This window comes from Vigna umbellata, chromosome 5 (assembly GCF_029865625.1).
Source record: "Vigna umbellata cultivar VRB3 chromosome 5, Vumbellata_1.0, whole genome shotgun sequence".
Lineage (NCBI taxonomy): Eukaryota > Viridiplantae > Streptophyta > Magnoliopsida > Fabales > Fabaceae > Vigna > Vigna umbellata.
This window is the reverse complement of record NC_142169.1, coordinates 51,544,233-51,564,650: the sequence shown is the minus strand read 5'-3', so window position 1 is coordinate 51,564,650 and position 20,418 is coordinate 51,544,233. Positions and strand designations below refer to the sequence as shown.

Genomic DNA, 20,418 nt, shown 5'->3' with positions numbered 1-20,418 from the left:
TTTATGAAATTTATCCTCAAAAACCACAACATTTATAGTTCATAAGAAATTTAGTATATAACCACATAAAACATACTATATAACCACTTACTGCACCAAAGAAATGTGGTCATTGAAATTGAATAAAACCACTTTAATTGCTGTACAAAACTCCTTTCATAAATAACCAAATAGGACTTAGTATATCACCACTTACTACACCAATAAATTTGTTCAATTGTATCCTCAATAACCACATCATTTGTTGATCATAAGCAATTTTGTATATAACCACATAAGACATACTATATAACCACTAACTGCACCAACGAAATGTGGTTACAAAACCCTTTCACTCATAACCACATAGGAATTAGTAGATAACCACTTATGTATCAATAAATTCGTGTAATTGTATACTCAATAACTAACACATTTATTGTTCATAAGCAATTTCGTATATAACCACATAAGATTTACTGTATAACCACTTAATGAACCAAAGAAATGTGATCATTGAGATTGAATTTACTCACTTCCAGTGTTGAGCAAAACAACTTTCGAAAATAACCACATTGGTCTTAACAGATAACCACTTACTGCACCAAGAAATTTTATGAAATATATCCCAAAAAACCACAATATTTGTAGTTCATAAGCAATTTAGTATATAACCACATAAGACATACTATATAACCACTTACTGCACCAAATAAATGTGGTCATTGAGATTGACTTAAACCACTTAAATTGTTGTACAAAACCCCTTTCACAAATACCCAGATAGGACTTAGTAGATAACCACTTACTGCACCAATAAATTTGTGCAATTGTATCCTCAATAAAAACCACATAAGACTTACTGTATAGCCATTTACTACACCAAAGAAATGCGATCATTGAGATTGAATTTAACCACTTCTAGTGTTGTACATAACTCCTTTCAAGAATAACCATGTAGGTCTTAATAGATAACTACTTACAGCACCAATAAATTTTATGAAATCTATCCTAAAAAACCACAACATTTGTAGATCATAAGCAATTTAGTATATAACCACATAAGACATACTATATAACAAGTTACTGCACCAAAGAAATGTAGTCATTGAGATTGAATTAAACCACTTTAATTTCTGTACAAAACTTCTTTCAAAAATAACCAGATAGGATTTAGTAGATCACCACTTATTGCACCAATAAATTTGTGATATCCTGAATAACCGCATCATTTGTTCATCATAAGCAATTTCGTATATAACCAAATAAGACATACTATATAACCACTTACTGCACCAAATAAATGTGGTTACAAAACACATTTCACAAATAACCACAAAGGACTTAGTAGATAACCACTTACTACACCAATAAATTTGTGCAATTGTATCTCAATAAAAACCACATAAGACTTACTGTATAGCCATTTACTACACCAAAGAAATGTGATCATTGAGATTGAATTTAACCACTTCTAGTGTTGTATAAAACTCCTTTCAAGAATAACCATGTAGGTCTCAGCAGATAACCACTTGCAGCACCAATAAATTTTATGAAATATATCCTAAAAAATCACAACATTTGTAGATCATAAGCAATTTAGTATATAACCACATAAGACATACTATATAACCAATTACTGCAGCAAAGAAATGTGGTCATTGAGATTGAATTAAACCACTTTAATTTCTGTACAAAACTCCTTTCAAAAATAACCAGATAGGATTTAGTAGATCACCACTTACTGCACCAATAAATTGGTGCAACTATATCCTGAATAACCACATCATTTGTTGATCATAAGCAATTTCGTATATAACCAAATAAGAAATACTATATAACCGCTTACTGCACCAAATAAATGATGTTACAAAACACATTTCACAAATAACCACACAGGACTTAGTAGATAACCACTTACTGCAGCAATAAATTTGTGCAATTGTATCCTCAATAAAAACCACATAAGACTTACTGTATAGCCACTTACTACACCAAAGAAATGTGATCATTAAGATTGAATTTAACCACTTTCAGTGTTGTACAAAACTCCTTTCAAGAATAACCACATAGGTCTCAGCAGATAACCACCTACAACACCAATAAATTTTATGAAATCTATCCTCAAAAACCACAACATGTGTAGTTCATAAGCAATTTTGCATATAACCACATAAGACATACTGTATTACCACTTACTGCACCAAAGAAATGTGGTCATTGAGATTGAATTAAACGACTTTAATTGTTGTACAAAACTCCTTTCACAAATAACCAGATAGGACTTAGTAGATCACCACTTACTACACCAATAAATTTGTGCAATTGTATCCTCAATAACCACATCATTTGTTTATCATAGAAAATTTCGTATATAACCACATAACACAAACTATATAATCACTTACTCCACCAAATAAATGTGGTTACAAAACACATTTCACAAATAACCACACAGGACTTAGTAGATAACAACTTACTACACCAATCAATTTTTGCAATTGTATCCTCAATAACCACAACATTTCTTGTTGAAATGCAATTTTGTATATAACCACATAAGACTTACTGTATAACAACTTACTACACTAAAGAAATGTAATCTGTGACACCCGGGCACTGACGAGGGCGGGGAGTGACGCCGGTGCAGGGAGCATGGTGCAGGGGGCACAGACAATGAGCGGCTCCTGGCAAGGCTTCCGGTGGAAGGGGTACATGAATGAATCGAACATACACCGGAATGAGAGGGATCTGGAGACTGTGTAGGTATGGGACTATACGGTTGAAGGATAGCTTAAAGGAATTGATTTGACTACTCATATCACCAAATGCATTTGCTTTTTCGGTAGCCTAACTCATAAGAACTCCATGGTTAAGCGTGCTTAGCCTGGAGTAATTATGGGATGGGTGACCTTCTGGGAAGTTTTCCCGGAAAGTGTGCGAGTGAGGACAAAGCACACTGGAAAGTCTCGTGGTGATCTGTGGGGGCAGTCGACATTCCCTGTGAGTTGCCGGGACGTTACAGATGGTATCAGAGCCTAGCCTCTCCCAGTACGGTGTGGTTCGAGGACGAACCATTCGGAAGTTGGTGGGCATGTGACACCCGGGCACTGACGAGGGCGGGGAGTGACGCCGCGAGTTGCCGAGACGTTACATAATCATTGAGATTGAACTTAACCACTTCTAATGTTATGCAAAACTGCTTTCAGAAAAAACCATGTAGGTATTAGTAGATAACCATTTACTACACCAATAAATTTTATGAAATCTATCTTCAAAAACAACATTTTTTGTTCATAAGCAATTTAGTATATAACCACATAAGACATACTATATAACCACTTACTGCACCAAAGAAATGTGGTCATTGAGCTTGAAATAAACCACTTTAATTATTGTACAAAACTCCTTTTACAAATAACCACATAGTACTTAGTAGATAACCACTTATTGCACCAATAAATTTGTCCAATTTTTTGTATCCTCAATAACCACATCTTTGTTGATCATAAGCAATTTCGTATATAACCACATAAGACATACTATATAACCAGTTACTGCACCAAAGAAATGTGGTTATTACAAAACACCTTTCACGAATAACCACATAACACTTAGTAGATAACCACTTATGTACCAATATATTTGTGCAATTGCATCCTCAATAACCAACACATTTGTTGTTCATAAGCATTTTCGTATATAACTACATAAGACTTACTGTATAACCACTTAAAGCACGAAAGAAATGTGATCATTGTGATTGAATTTAATCATTTCCAGTGTTGTACAAAACAATTTTCGAAAATAACCACATAGATCTTAGTAGATAACCACTTACTGCACCAATAAGTTTTATGAAATCTATACTAAAAAACCACAACATTTGTAGTTCATAAGCAATTTAGTATATAACCACATAAGACATACTGTTACCAATAAGGAGTATTGGTAAATCTTGAAGAAATTTGTTTTGATGATGCTACAAGAAGTTTTAGTTGAAGAAGATATTAGAATTAGTTAAAAGCAAGTTGTAGAAATTAAATGTAGTAGGAAATTCTTGTAAACCTTGTAAAACTTGCATTTTTAACCTGCAATAATCGATTATGATTAAGCAATAATCGATTATCACAAGTCATACTTGAATAATCGATTATCACTTCATATAATCGATTATCACATTTTTGAAAACCTGTAACGGACTTGAATAATCGATTATCACTTACAATAATCGATTATTCATGGCAGTTGGGAGCTGTCCTTTGGCATTCAGTGTACTTGGCTATATATTTTGATTTGGAGAAATCAGAAGGTAACGTTGTTGAACAGAAGCTCTTGCAGAATACTGTTTGTCAGAGGAAGTTCTCAGAAGTTATAGTTCAAGTTCCCTTGCTTGGTCTCGTGAACAGGAGAGGCTCGCGTGTCGTGTGTCGATAGTCGGAGCAAGCTCTCTTCGAGTTAGCAAGGTGCTCTGCCTGGTCTCGTGAATAGGAGAAGCTCGTGTTTCGTTTGTCGATAGTCGGAGCGGTTCTCTTCGAGTTGGCAGAGTGTTCTTCTTCCGGTTCGTTCGTCGAAGGAAGGTTTATTTATCTGCTTTATTCACTATTTCTTGTAATCTGTTAAATAACTTTTTAGTGAAAAAGGTTAATCACTATTTATAGTGATTAACGACTGGACGTAGATTCTTTTGAATCGAACCAGGATAAAAATTGCTTGTGTGATTTTCTATTCCCTACACTCTTTATCTTTTACGCATATCAACTGTTTGATAAATTTTCTCTAAGAAAATTGTTTTTCTAAAACGGACCATTAAACTTGATTTGTGACCGTAACACGCTTTCCGAATATTTTATTCCGCTGCGTGACTCTATAACGGTACCGATTGTTCCAACACATACTATATAGCCACTTACTGCACCAAAGAAATGTGGTCATTGAGATTGACTTAAACCACTTTAGTTGTTGTACAAAATCATTTTCACAAATAACCAAATAGAACTTAGTAGATAACCACTTACTGCACCAATAAATTTGTGCAATTGTATCCTCAATAAAAACCACATAAGATTCACTGTATAGCCACTTATTACACCAAAGAAATGTGATCATTGAGATTGAATTTAACCACTTCCAGTATTGTACAGAACTCCTTTCAAGAATAACCATGTAGGTCTCATCAGATAACCACTTACAACACCAATAAATTTTATTAAATCTATCCTAAAAAACAACCACATTTGTTGTTCATAAGCAATTTAGTATATAACCACATAAGACGTACTATATAACCACTTATTGCACCAAAGAAATGTGGTCATTGAGATTTAATTAAACCACTTTAATTTCTGTACAAAACTCCTTTTGTAAATAACTACACAAGACTTAGAAGATAACCACTTACTGCACTAATAAATTTGTGCAATTGTATCTTCAATAAAAACCACATAAGACTTACTGTATAGCCACTTACTACACCAAAGAAATGTGATCATTGAGATTAAATTTAACCACTTCAAGTTTTTTAGAGAACTCCTTTCAAGAATAACCATATAGGTCTCAGCAGATAACCACTTACAGCACCAATAAATTTTTTAAAATCTATCCTAAAAAACAACAAAATTTGTTGTTCATAAGCAATTTGTGTATAACCACATAAGACATACTATATAACCACTTACTGCACCAAAGAAATGTGGTCATTGAGATTGAATTAAACCACTTTAATTGTTGTACAAAACGCCTCTCACAAATAACCACATAAGACTTAGTAGATAACCACTTATGCACCTATAAATTCGTGGAATTGTATCCTCAATAACAACAAAATTTGTTATTCATAAGCAATTTCTTATATAACCACATAAGACTTACTGTATAACCACTTACTGCACCAAAGAAATGTGATCATAGAGATTGAATTTAACCAATTTCAATGTTGTAGGACTAGCTAACAGGTGTTCTAGTATTACTTTAATTTTTGAAACAAGATTAAAATCCTATGCTTCTAGTGGTTACTACAGTGCAGATGCCTAATTATGTATTGTTCAATAGAAGCTAGCCTTAAGGGTGTCTAATGTGTGGTTTGGAGAATAGTACATCTGTCAATCAATCCGTTATTGAACTTGGTCTTATTTGTTTTGCAACATTGGACTCAATTTGAAAATTTTTTCTCCTATGGATGTCGTGAGTACTATTATCATTTGAATTAGACAAAGTGATTATTATAATAAAAAATAAAGGCATTTGAACTGTATTAACCAGAAAACTAACTATATTAACCCGATTATTAACTTGTGTTAACCACTAGTAAATAAGTTGTTTTTAATCTTTTTGAGACAAACCCTAAACTCTAAGTCAAGTTTCTAATGTGTGGTGTCAAGAGTAGTACGTATGTAAAACTATTTCGATCCCTTAATGATATTGGCATTAATTGGTTTTGATACATGCTCAGATATGAACTCCAAACCTTTTCGATTGCTTTGACAACTTTTTTCCCCTATGGTTGTCGTCGTGAGTACTATTAGCATTTGAACTATAAAAAGTTATTCTTATAATAAAAAATAAACAAATATAGGATGATACACAATTAGCCCTCTGGCCTGTATTAACCATAATTTCAACTGCATTAACCACATTTGTAGCCTGTATTAACCACTAGTAATTAGGTTCTTTTGAATCTTTTTTGGAAAAACCCATTGGTAAATAATAACTTATTTAGAATGTGTTTAGATACATATCATAAAATTTGTTTAATGGATTAAGTATATCAAGATAATTTAAGTTTAAGACTTGGTTCAGTAATTGTAGTTTGTTGGACTAGCTAACAGGTGTTCTAGTATTACTTTAATTTTTGTTACAGGATTAAAATCCTATGATTTAATTCGTTACTACAGTGCATATGCCTAGTTATGTATTTTTCAATAGAAGCTAGCCTTAAGGGTGTCTAATGTGTGGTGTGGAGAGTAGTAGATCTGTCAATCGATCGTTTAGTGAACTAGGTCTTATTTGTTTTGCTACATTGGACTCACTTTGAAATTTTTTTCCCCTATGGACACTAGTACACTAAGAGGATACTGCACCGGTTGCTTTTGCTTTTAGGCACCGGTTCTACAACCGAGGCATATACCGACGAGGTAAAAAGGGGTAGGTTTTATGCCTCGGTCGTGAACTGAGTTAAAAAGAATAGGATTTATGCCTCGGTTTTTACGTAACCGAGGCAGTAACTTGTTTTTTTTTTTTTAAGCTTCAGGATGTTGTTGATGTTTGTTCTTATGCATCACCCATCTTCCACTGTCATCACCCATCTTCCACTGCCACCAGCATGATTTCCCACTTTCAGAGCTACCAACACAACAACGCAATTCCACATTTTCAGTGAAACAAGAATGATTCTCCACCAGCTTCTCTTCCTCTGTTCCTGGAGGTCTCAACTCTGCCGCCACTCAAAAACTCCAATCAAAAATCCAAAAATTGAAACTCCAATCAAAAATCCAAAAATTGAAACTCCAATCAAAAATCCAATAGAAAACTCAAGCAGAAACTCCAATCAAAAATCCAAAAATTGAAATCGGAACCCTAGACGAATCGGAACGAGAATGACGTGCTCCCACCACCACCTGCAGAGAATCAAACTCCACCACTCTTGCAAAGCATCAATTAAACATAAAACAACCCAAACAAAATTAGAAAAAGGAGACGGAAGGAAGTTTCCTCCTTCCGTGCAAATCAGAACAAGGAGAAGAAGAACGATAGTGACCGCCCTTGCGCCCCCACTGCGTCTTCGCCGCGCCTCAATCATGCCATTGAATATCCTTCGTCGCGCCTCCATCAGAGCAGAGAAGAGGAAGGAAGGGAAACAAAAGAAAAAGGGAGAAAAGAGAAGAGCGGCGCAACTTCTATCTCTGTTTGCGAAATTTAACCCTAAACACATGTTATTACCTCGGTTATTTTTTTAACCGAGGCAATAAGGGTCTACGGCCTCGGTTCTATAAAGAACCGAGGCCTAAACGCTCTCAAAAAAATAAAAAAATAATTACAAAATGTCACCGCGCCAGTTTTAGGCATCGGTTCTTTTTGAACCGAGGCATATACCTTTGCGCGATAATTACAAAAATGCCACCGCACCAGTTTTAGGCATCGGTTCTTTTTGAACCGAGCATTTACCTTGCGCGATAATTACAAAAATGCCACCGCACCAGTTTTAGGCATCGGTTCTTTTTGAACCGAGGCATATACCTTGCGCGATAATTACAACAATGCCACCGCACCAGTTTTAGGCATCGGTTCTTTTTGAACCGAGGCATATTCATTTGTGATAACTACAAAAATGCCACCGCGCTATTTTTTGCTTCGGTTACAACTTAACCGATGCCAAATGCGCGAGTTAAAATCTTGTTTTTTTACTAGTGGGATGTCGTGAGTACTCTTTCATTTGAATTAGACAAAGTGATTATTATAATAAAAAAAAAGGCATGTCCACTGTATTAACCAAAAAACCAACTATATTAACCCGATCATTAACCTGTGTTAACCACTAGTAAATAAGTTGTTTTTAATCTTTTTGGGACAAGCCCTAAACTCTAAGTGAAGTTTCTAATGTGTGGTGTCCAGAGTAGTACGTATGTAAACATATTTCGATCCCTTAATGATCACTAGTGCAGAATTGGCTTTTAACGTCCCCCCATAGACGTCCGTCCACAAAAGCTCCAACCTATATAATTGACCGGTGGCATATTCGTAAATAAGTAAAACTCGAGACGTCCGTCCTTGGTCGAGCTGGACGTTAATAATGTTATAGACATCCGTGGGAGGGGGACGGACGTCTACTAGGCTCCCATGTCAGCCCTTAGAACGTCCGTCCTAGGGCCAGACGGACTTTTATAATATTATGAACGTCTGTCTAGGGGGGACGGACGTCTAGTAGGCTGAACAAGTGAACGTTTCAGTCCCCTGGTCAGCCCTTAGAACGTCCATCCTGAGGCAAGACGGACGTTTATAATATTATTAACGTCCGTCTGGTGGGGACGGACGTCTAGTAGGCTGAACAAGTGAACGTTTCAGTCCCCATGGTCAGCCGTTGGAACGTCCGTCCTGAGGCAAGACGGACGTTTATAATATTATGAACGTCCGCCTGGGGAGACGGACGTCTAGTAGGCTGAACAAGTGAACGTTTCAGTCCCCATGGTCAGTCGTTAGAACGTCCGTCCTGGGAGGGCGCGGACGTTTAGAATATTATAGATGTCCGTTCTGGGAGGGCGCGGACGTTCACTAGGCTGCACACTGAACGTTTCAACTCCCCATGTGTCAGCCACTTGAACGTCCGTCTTGGGAGGGCGCGGACGTTTATAATATTATAGACGTCCGTCCTCCCAAGACGGACGTTCACTAGGCTGAACACTGAACGTTTCAATTGCCAATGTGTCATCCACTTGAACGTCCGTCCTGGGAGGGCGCGGACGTTCACTAGGGTGCACACTGATTGTTTCAACTCCCCATGTGTCAGCCACTTGAACGTCCGTCCTGGGAGGGCGCGGACGTTCACTAGGGTGCACACTGAACGTTTCAACTCCCCATGTGTCAGCCACTTGAACGTTCATCTTGGGAGGGTGCGGACGTTTATAATATTATAGACGTCCGTCCTCCCAAGACGGACGTTCACTAGGCTGAACACTGAACATTTCAATTGCCAATGTGTCAGCCACTTGAACGTCCGTCCTGGGAGGGCGCGGACGTTTATAATATTATAGACGTCCGTCCTGGGAGGGAGCGGACGTTCACTAGGCTGCACACTGAACATTTCAACTCCCCATGTGTCAGCCACTCGAACGTCCGTCTTGGGAGGGCGCGGACGTTTATAATATTATAGACGTCCGTCCTCCCAAGACGGACGTTCACTAGGCTGAACACTGAACGTTTCAATTGCCAATGTGTCAGCCACTTGAACGTCCGTCCTGGGCGGGCGCGGACGTTTATAATATTATAGACGTCCGTCCTGGGAGGGCGCGGACGTTCACTAGGCTGAACACTGAACGTTTCAACTCCCCATGTGTCAGCCACTTGAACGTCCGTCCTGGGAGGGCGCGGACGTTTATAATATTATAGACGTCCGTCCTGGGAGGGAGCGGACGTCTATAACAGTATTAATATTGTAAACGCGAACCCGCGAGCAGTTACGCTCGTCTTCTCCCCGCGAACGCTGTCTGCTCCATTGATTTTCCAGGTGCGTTTTCTCTTTTTTGGACCTTTAAATTAACTTTCAATCCGATTACATTGCTCTGTGATGAAATACCTTTGATTTGAACCGATTAAAAATCGTTTTCGGTACTTTTTTTGCAGTCTCTTGCGTGTTCTTGGGCGGATTCTTTGACTGTTTTTGGGCTACGTTTTATGCCGTTCCCTCCTCGATTTCCCTCCCTTTGACTTTTTCTGGGCTACATTCTTAGGCCGTTCCGGCAGTGCACAAACGGACGTCCAACCCCCCAGCCCCTACCACTAACAATACAGCCAAGTAGACGTCAAGGGTCGAGGTGCCGGACGTCTATATGGACGTCTATATAGACGTCCGGCCTGACACAACGGACGTCTATATAAACGTCCGGCCTGACATAGCTGACGTTTATACAGACGTCCGGCCTGACACAACGGACGTTTGTATAAACGTCCGGCCTGGCACAACGGACATCTACATAGACGTCATCCTCATAGACGTCCGTTGGAGGTCGGACGTCAAAAGGCCCACAAAACGGACGTCTATAACCCGTTCTGCACTAGTGGATATTGGCATTAATTTGTTTTGCTACATGGCTAGATATGAACTTCAAACCTTTTGGATTTGCTTTGACAACTTTTTCCCCTATGGTTGTCGTCGAAAGTACTATTAGCATTTGAATTAAAAAAAGTTATTCTAATAATAAAAAATAAACAAATATTGAATGATACATAATTAGGCCTCTAGGCTGTATTAACCAAAATTGCAACTGTATTAACCGGATGAGTAGATTGTATTAACCATTGGTAAATAGGTTCTTTTGAATCTTTTTCGGACAAACCCATTGGTAAAAAATAACTGATTTAGAATGTGTTTATATCCATATCATAAAATGTTTTTAATGGATTAAATATTTCAAGATAATTTAAGTTTAAGACTTGGTTCAGTAATTGTAGTTTGTAGGACTAGGTAACAGGTGTACTAGTATTACCTTAATTTTTGTTACAGGATTAAAATTCTATGATTTTATTGGTTACTACAGTGCAGATGCCTAATTATATATTGTTCAATAGAAGCTAGCCTTAAGGGTGTCTAATGTGTGATGTGCAAAGAAGTACATTTGTCAATAGATCTGTTAGTGAACTTGGTCTTATTTGTTTTGCTACATTGGACTCACTTTGAAAATTTTTTCCCCTATGGATGTCGTGAGTACTCTTAACATTTGAATTAGACAAAGTGATTATTATAATAAAAAATAAAGGCATTTTGACTGTATTAACCAAAAAACTAACTATATTAACCCGATTATTAACCTGTGTTAACCACTAGTAAATAAGTTGTTTTAAATCTTTTTGGGACAAATCCTAAACTCTAAGTCAAGTTTCTAGTGTGTGGTGTCGAGAGTAGTACGTATGTAAACCTATTTTGATCTCTTAATGATATTGGCATTAATTGTTTTTGCTACATGCCCAGATATGAACTCCAAACCTTTTGGATTTGCTTTGACAACTTTTTTGCCCCATGGTTGTCGTCGTGATTACTACTAGCATTTGAACTATACAAAGTTATTCGTATAATAAAAAATAAACAAATAGAGAACGATACATAATTAGGCCTCTAACCTGTATTAACCACAATTTCAACTGTATTAACCGGATGAGTAGATTGTATTAACCATTGGTAAATAGGTTCTTTTGAAACTTTTTCGGACAAACCCATTGATAAATAATAACTGATTCTGAATGTGTTTAGATACATATCATAATTTTTTTTAAATAAATCAAATTGATTATTATTATTATTATTATTTTTTATTATTTTATTTTTATTTTAAATTTTTAATATAATTATTATTATAATATAAATCATATTTTAATAATTATTAAAATATAAAATTATATCAAATAATATTTGAATTTTAAATTAAATTAGATTATTATTAAGGTGGTTGGAGGTGTAGGGTGAAACACCCTTGAGCTGATAAGCATGGAGCTGAAAGGGATACACAAGCTGAATTGGGTTGATGCTGATCTGTTTGGATTTTTTTAACTGTTACACATGAGATTATGAAGAAAATGTTGTGCCGCACTACTGCAATTGAAACTGGCAAATGAAAGATTGGGCTGCGATAGAATGTACTTAAGCTGCCCGTTTTGGATATTGAAGAAAAGAGAAGAGTGTTTCATCCTGCAACTCCAAATGTTTCATCTTACACCTCCATTTTTTTTAAAATACCTACATTGCCCATCATTAATACTCATAATTAAGAGGATTTAAAAATTAAAAGAAAAAGTTAGAAGAAAAAATAAAAAATGGTCAAAGATTCTGGCAGAGATATTATTCCCACGCTTTCTCTCTCTCATCTCATTCATTCTGAATCTTTGCATTTCATTTCTCCAAATGCCACACAGCACCAGGACCCTATCTGCGTTTCCTCTTCCATTGTCACACACACAGGTTGTCCATTATCGCAGACAGAGGTCGTCCATTCTCGCACAGAGGTTGTCCGCTAGTCGTCACGCGAAGGGCAGAGAGATAGAGGAGCTCATCCAGCGCCGGCCAGTGCAGAGAAATACCCACTCACATTCCCTTTGAGCACCCAACGAAGGTTGGTTTGTGTTGTTTTTTATGCTGGTAGAAATTGGTTATGGAGATCCGATGAATGCTAAATCAGTTATGGAGATCCGACTGAGCCCTTGTCGACTCTCCATACCCGATTTTATGTTGATTTTTTTAGTTGAATTATTTGAAATGTTATTATTTTAGATGTTCTGTTATAATAATTATTAATTTGGTTTTAATTTTTTTAAATGTTATGTTATAATTATTTTAAATTTTCTGTTTTAATTTTTAAATTTATTGTTATATTTGAAATAATTATTTATTGATATAAAGAAATAATTTTATTCCTTTTAATAAAATAATTTTAATTATTTTAATTTTCCGTTTTAATTTTTTAAATTTTTTGTGATAATTATTTTATATTTTGTATTATAATTATTTTAAATATTTTGTTATAATTATTTTCATATTTCTGTTTATTTTTTTTTAATTTTTAATTTATAGTTATTTGATTTTTATTTGAATAAAATTTTTATAATTGAATGAATTATTTATTTATACAAAGATTCGAATAAATTTTTTTTATTTTTAATTAAATAAATTTAAATATTTTAATTTATCTGTTTTATTTATTTTATATTATTTGTTTGAATTATTTTATATTTTCTGTTTTAATTACTTTAAATACTTTAAATATTCTGTTATAATAACTTCAAAATTCGTGTTTTAATTTTTTTAAATGTTCTGTTCTAATTATTTTAAACTTTCTGTTATAATTTTTTAATTTATAGTTATTTGATTTTTATTTTAATAAATTTGTTTTAATTGAATTAATTTTTTATTTATATCAATATTTGAATTAATTTTTTTTCTAGTTAAAAGATTTGTTGTTATTTTTTTTTTGTGAAATATTAGATTTTTACAGTTAGTTAAAAATGTTTCAATTACTTTTTGTAATTATTTGCAATATTTATAATTTTGGTAGAGATTTAAGTTATTTTGTTTGTAATAATATATTATTTAATTTTATAATGAATTAGTTAAATTGATTTTATTTAAAATAAATTGTTTTGAATAATTTAATATTTTTTAGTAGTGATTTTTTTTAATTATTATAATATTATTGTTAATAAAGAAATTTAGAATAGATATGGCTCGTACTCGAGGAGGTTCCTCTTCACATCGCGGAGAGAGTTCGTCACAGGGTGAGAGGCGGAGACCTATAGCTTCTGCTCGTAGAAGACGTGGAGCAGTTGAGTCTGATATTCATGTTGAGGACCATGGAGATGTGAGGTTTCACGAGGATGCAGTTGAGGATCATGAGGATGTTGCTGAAGGTGGATTTCCTGGAGGTCCATTAAACACTTCAGTATTGACACATTACATTCATCATGTTGCTTATGCGATATGGCAGGGTCGGGTAAGTGGAAAACTTTAATTTTAATGAATATTGTTTAGTTGAATTAATTTTATCGCTAAATATTATTGTTTAGGAACGGCAGGAGATCAAGTTGATCTCCCATGGGAAGAAGTTAAACAGATTAGGATCCTGCCACGAGGGCATTAGAGACATCGTTAATGGTTCTGGTCTGATGTCTTTGGTGGGCATGTCATATGACTATGTCGATAGGGGTCTATTGCTGGCATTTGTAGAGAGATTTCATTTCGAGACTTGCAGTTTTCATCTCCCCGTGGGTGAGATGACTTTGACTTTAAATGATGTGTCATCGTTGTTGCACCTCCCAGTTTTAGGGCAGTTATGTCATCTAGAGGAAGTAGATTTTGAAGACAGTAGATGCGGCATTGTGGAGCTTTTAGGCGTGGATGGCGGGAGAGCTAGTGCTGAGTTAACTGCAGCTCACGGTGTGAAAGTCAGATTGAGCTGGCTTCGAGACATCTATGCTGAGCACTGTGAACAGCAACAGTGGGAGTATGCTGCCCGGGCATACTTGTTGCATCTAGTTGGATGCAATATATTTGCTGATAAGACTGCAACATCCATTCGCGTGTCTTATCTTTTGCTCTTTAGAGACGTACACATATGTGGTCGATATGCGTGGGGCGTTGCTGCACTAGTATACATGTATGACCAGCTAGGAGATGCCAGCTTGGCTTCGACCAGACAGATGGCAGGTTATTTGACTCTGTTACAGGTAGAAATTTAGTTTACAATTTGATTTGATTGAAATTTTTCGATGTCGATTATGAAATAATGTATAATTTTTTGTTTGGTAGAGTTGGATATATGAGCACTTCCCTACATTGGGAAGAAGGCGTATGGTGTCTTCGTACATGGAAGACAGACCTCGTGCTGCAAAGTGGGAGTCACCGAGGTAGGGTTCCACCCTCTTAGAGGTCAGGGTACACTTGGATGCGCTTACATATGATTTAGTCATTTGGTACCCTTATGAGTCACATCGGGAGAGTCGTCCTTTTTACGGCGTTTGTATGTTCTCGGGATGGATCAGGATTGGTGAGACATTGTGTCGACATTTGCCTGAACGTGTTTTGAGGCAGTTTGGATTTCAGCAGTCCATCCCTCGAGACCCACCTGTTGTTGCAAATGCGGACATACTGGTGACCGATGATGTGTGGTTGCACTATCGTGATCACGTTGTTAGGGGTGTGTCCGTAAGTAGATTCCCATCTGATTGTGTTGATGGTTACCTTGCTTGGTTTAGGATCATATCTCATCCTTACATTATTCCTGCTGATGACGACCGACCGAGTCTTGCTCCCAGACTCCGACGTGACATTCCTGATGAAGTGCCGCAGCATCGTAGATCGGCTTCACAGTCTGGTTTACTGGTATGTTTGCCTATATTATTTATATTATATAATTTTGTTGTGATTGTTTATATAATTATGTGTCATCGTTATAATGCAAGGTGTAGTCAGGACATTTGGTAAAAGGTTACAACAAATGCTCTATTGTAGGGAAATTCCCGAGGGGACGATAGGATACACTCATGCACGGGAGCTACTGGATTTAGCTGACGCAGTCGTTAAAGAGTACTCACCCACCAGGATAGCTGCCAGGAATGTTCGTGACAGGCATATTCGTGGAAGACGATCTACTTCAAATTGAATTAGCTTTCATATTTTTATTGTATCCCATTATATAATTATTTTGGACTCATTTTCTATGTTATTTTTTTCCTGTAAAATAACATTAAATTTTAAATATGCATGATAGTTAACTAAAACAACATTACATAAAACAACATTAAATCATGAATCCACTAAGTCAACATAGGAGGTAGAACACCCATCAATTCTGAAAATGCTTGCATCCTATTTGTATACGAATATGACCACATTCGCGCCTCTGGATAACAATTATTTGAGCATATCACATCTGTCATAGGCAAAGGACAACCATCTTGTAGTTGAACCTGTAAATTCCCTATTAGTAAAAAAATCTTATCACGTTGCAATTAAACATAAGAAAAATAATGTTACCTGTACGAAATGATTGTCGTTAACATGTCCTATACATACTAAGTGATGTTGTCTTACATCAGAAGGCGGTCTGGTACGTAGTGGGAATATCGTATAGTTCTGACTATGTGAAAGACAAACTAGGATGACGTTATAGCGATTAACAATTGCATACCCAATGTCTGGTATAGTCATCCACTTGGTTGCATTAGCCTATAAGGAATAAAACAAATTGTTATGATAAAACTAATAAAACAAATAATAAATACATTGTGAAGTATATGAACGCGTACCGCTCACTGTGGGTCCACCATCAAAGACCTCCTGAGCTGTTCTAGTCTATCATAGCCTCCCACTAGTGTCGCATATTCATCACACCACTGACTCAGTTCTTTATAAAGATCATTTTGTATAATGGGCCAAGAATCTTCCCCGAGCCCTAATGACGCAACAATGCATCTATAACCACAGTGACCATCAGCAACGACATCAACAACATTGAGAATGTATGGTTGACAAATAGGATGAAATTGGTTTATCATAGGTACTCTCCTTCGTTGCCTAGGTTTATCCTTTAGTTGAATTTTTTTTTTTTGTAGACGAAGATTCAATTGTTGACTGAAATGTGTCTACATGCTCAAAATATGAGGGATCACGCTTTGTAGACCTCTCTGTTCTCTGAAGTTTTTTCTTTTGTGCACCCTTCGTCTTAACTTTATGCAATTGAGGTATCATAGACGTCATTGCAGGACAAACAATGTCAAGTAACTTTTGTTTAATTGTCACTTTACCTCCAATCTTAACCTCCTTAAATTTTTCTTCAACCATAGTCAGCTCATGTTGTATGGATAACTCTGGCTGTGATTCATTCGATACAATATCTGAAATAGACAATCTTGTCCACATCACATGAAATTCACCCAAAGGAATCATACCAGGGGCATAACGTGCTAATTCACAAGCACAGGGGACATCGTACGTCCGTCTAAGTATGCATCCACATCTTCCCGTATCGAGACCTACAAGATTTACTTGTTCTAATTCTTTAGATATTAGTCCTAAAGCATATCTGGATACTTGTCCAACAAGTTTTTGTATTTTATGCCTTTATAAGCTTCACTCATAAGATTTAGACTAATTTCGAACGATGCTTTGATCTTATTATGTTGCAACACAATTACATTATGAATGGCATCCCAACAAGAACAAAGATCTCCCATACTGTTTCCCAATACTTTCTTTAAGTTCCAATGAGCAGACTCAACCCTAACAAAAATAAATCAACAATATTATCAAATATTCAAATATAGTGTAAAGTAATATAACATTAAAACATATCTGTTCGTTGTTGTATTCCCTAAATGCATAACTTTGTTTGACCATGCCTTCACAAAGTAAGTATTGTTAGCAAAATGATGAAGATGAAGTTTTGATGATGTCCAAATCAAGTCAAGACCAATCAACAATCACAGTGATTTGAAGACTTGTATTGTGATGGAAAGCTTTTGTAATACTCTTAGAAATATGTATAAAACTTAGATTAGAAAAAGAAAAGTGTTTTGTAAAACACTGTAGCAATCGATTAACCAGGGAAGTTAATCGATTAGAGCTAATCGATTAACCAAGTATAAAAATCGATTGTTCCAGAGAAGAATGGAGAAGCACAGCAAAGCGAGCTAATCGATTAACCAGGGTGGTTAATCGATTAGAGTTAATCGATTAGACAAGGCAATTAATCGATTAACCAAGTGACCGTTTGAAAAACTAGTCGTTTTAAGAGCCGTTGGACTATCTGTTGGTGAGTTAATCGATTAGCTACTTAAGTAAATCGATTAACCCAGTCAGAAAGGCTGAAAACGAAAAATGGAAGAGTCTTTGGATGAGTCTATAAATAGACTCTCATTTCCTCTCAAGATAACTTGAGAAACTCTTCCCTTGTGCTCAAATACTCAGAAACTCTTGAGAATTGTGTGCTCTTGCTCAGCTAAGGAAACTCTGTCTGTGGAGTTAGTGAAATACTGCTACGGTGATAGAGGAATAGCTGGTTCATCCTTGGTGTGTCTAAGGAAGTGTTCGGAAGAGGAAGTCATCCTTCGTGAAGTATTCAGAGGAAGTGTTTCATCCTTTGTGAAGATTCAAAGGAGGTGTTGTCTCATCTCTTGTGGCATCAAGAGAGGTGTTTTCTAAACTTTTACAAATTGTATCTTTGTGATTGTAGTTTGTAATTGTTTTGTGATTAGTGAATTGTTTATCTTGTTTTGAGATAAGCGACTGGACGTAGGATTGGTAAGATCCGAACCAGGATAAAATCATCTGTGCAAATTTCTCTCAACCTTACTCTATTTAATTGTTATTATTAATTGCTAAGTAAGTTTAATTGAGTAGATTTTTTAAGGCACACGTTTTTAGTAAGAACCAATTCACCCCTCCCCCTCTTGGTTTGTTGTTCCACGCTAACCCATCCGCTGCAGCCGCTCTGACAAGTATTGTATGGAATAATCCAAGTATTATTCACATATTCAAATAATAAAGGGCATGAACGACAGGTGTATTCAAAGTGAGTCACACAGTCCCCAAACATAGATTCATCTTCACAATCCATGACGTTCTGCCATTCTTCCATTATGACATCCCATGATTCCTTACAATCAAGTAACATTTTACACTTCGCTAGTACATTTTTTGAAATATGGAAGCGACATAACAATATGACTGAGGAAAGACATTGCCGATGGAATTCATCAAAGACAAGTCTCTATCGCTGACAATGACTTGTGGACCGGTATCAGATGTCAAAAATAAACCTCTAAGCTTTTGAAGAGCCCAAGTGAAATTATTTTGACGCTTACTTGATAAGAATGCAAATGCGACTGAGTAGGTTAACCCAGTAGATGTCATACCAACAATCTCTAATAATGGCAACCGATATTTATTTGTTTTGTATGTTGAATCCATTAACAAAACAACATTAAATGCATTCAATAACTTGATTGCATCAGGATGTGTCCAAAAGAGGTCACTAACAACTTCAGAATCCTCTACACATCTCTACACATCTACTCCAATGTATGTAATTATCCCGATCCAACATCATCATCAATTGTTGCAGCTCAGTTCTCGACCCTCTCAATGAGCGTTTATATGTATACCTTGCTGTGTAAACTTGTTTTATTGTAGTTACATTTTGCTCATTATTTTATTTCAGAGTTAACAAAATATTTGCTGGTGTTACTTAGGTTTTAGTCATATCAACAAGTACTGCTTGTTCAATAGGATTTAACCTACCGGCATAAGGATGTCCCACTAAAGTTATTGCTAAATCGTGGTTATGGTATCCACATATCACTTGTAATACCCACCCATCGCCATTACGAGATGCTTTGCCCCTTAACTTGAAAGGACACTCACACTTTCGGGTGCCATATGCACTAGGTTGGTCGGGTTTGTATTTTCTATATTTTCCACCTCTTTCACATCCTAGCAACACAAACGTCTTCCTCCCAGGTTGACCGGTAGCTTTATCGGATCTTATAATCACCACAACAAATCCTAGATCATTTACAATCCCTTTTACCCATTCAATTAAGTTTTCATGAGAAGAAAAAATTTCATTTGTTATGAAATTATTCGTCAAATCTTCCTCAGCAACCTCATTTATAAATGATGAAAATTCTGATTGCATAGTACAATTTATTTCAGAATCCATCCCATAATGATATTCGTCCATTTAAATTATAATCAACTATAAAAAATAAAAAAATAATACAATAAATTTAAAGTTTATAATTATATTATAAAATCAAAAACTAATACAATAATTATACAATTATAAATTTATGAACAATTGTAACATCCCAAAATACAGTAATTACTATAAATCAGAATTAATTACAATTAACAGTAATTCAATGCAATCTTTATATTAATTAACAAAGTTCAAAAGCCGAACGGCTTAAAGTACAGAACCAAATACAAGAAACGGAAATAATACAATCTTAGGACGAACGGTTTTACAAAATAAATAACCGAACGTTCAATTTAAAAAGCGAACATCTAAACTAAAAGAAAAACGAACGTCCTACTGCTCCGCTTTCACTTCAACTTCCACTAAGTTTTCTTCCTCGATCACATCCTCTAAGGTGGCCTCGCCTTCTGCTCACATCCACACGGATGATCATTGCAAGACAGGACGAACGTACATATACAATGGACAACACAAGGAAAAACGA

At 35.9% G+C, this 20,418-nt stretch overlaps 2 protein-coding genes across 2 annotated transcripts; one reads left to right on the top strand and one right to left on the bottom strand.

Moving 5' to 3' along the window:
* The first annotated feature begins 14,829 nt into the window (after positions 1–14,829).
* Positions 14,830–15,836, top strand: LOC148198566 (protein MAINTENANCE OF MERISTEMS-like). The gene is made up of 4 exons (XM_088115852.1): positions 14,830–14,901; positions 14,984–15,081; positions 15,175–15,555; positions 15,635–15,836. Exons 1-4 carry the CDS (start codon positions 14,830–14,832, stop codon positions 15,834–15,836), a joined length of 753 nt encoding a protein of 250 aa, XP_087971978.1.
* A 3,585-nt stretch (positions 15,837–19,421) lies between these two features.
* LOC148198565 (uncharacterized) lies at positions 19,422–19,916 on the bottom strand. The gene has a single exon (XM_088115851.1). It carries the CDS (start codon positions 19,914–19,916, stop codon positions 19,422–19,424), a length of 495 nt encoding a protein of 164 aa, XP_087971977.1.
* Between the last annotated feature and the right edge of the window lie 502 nt (positions 19,917–20,418).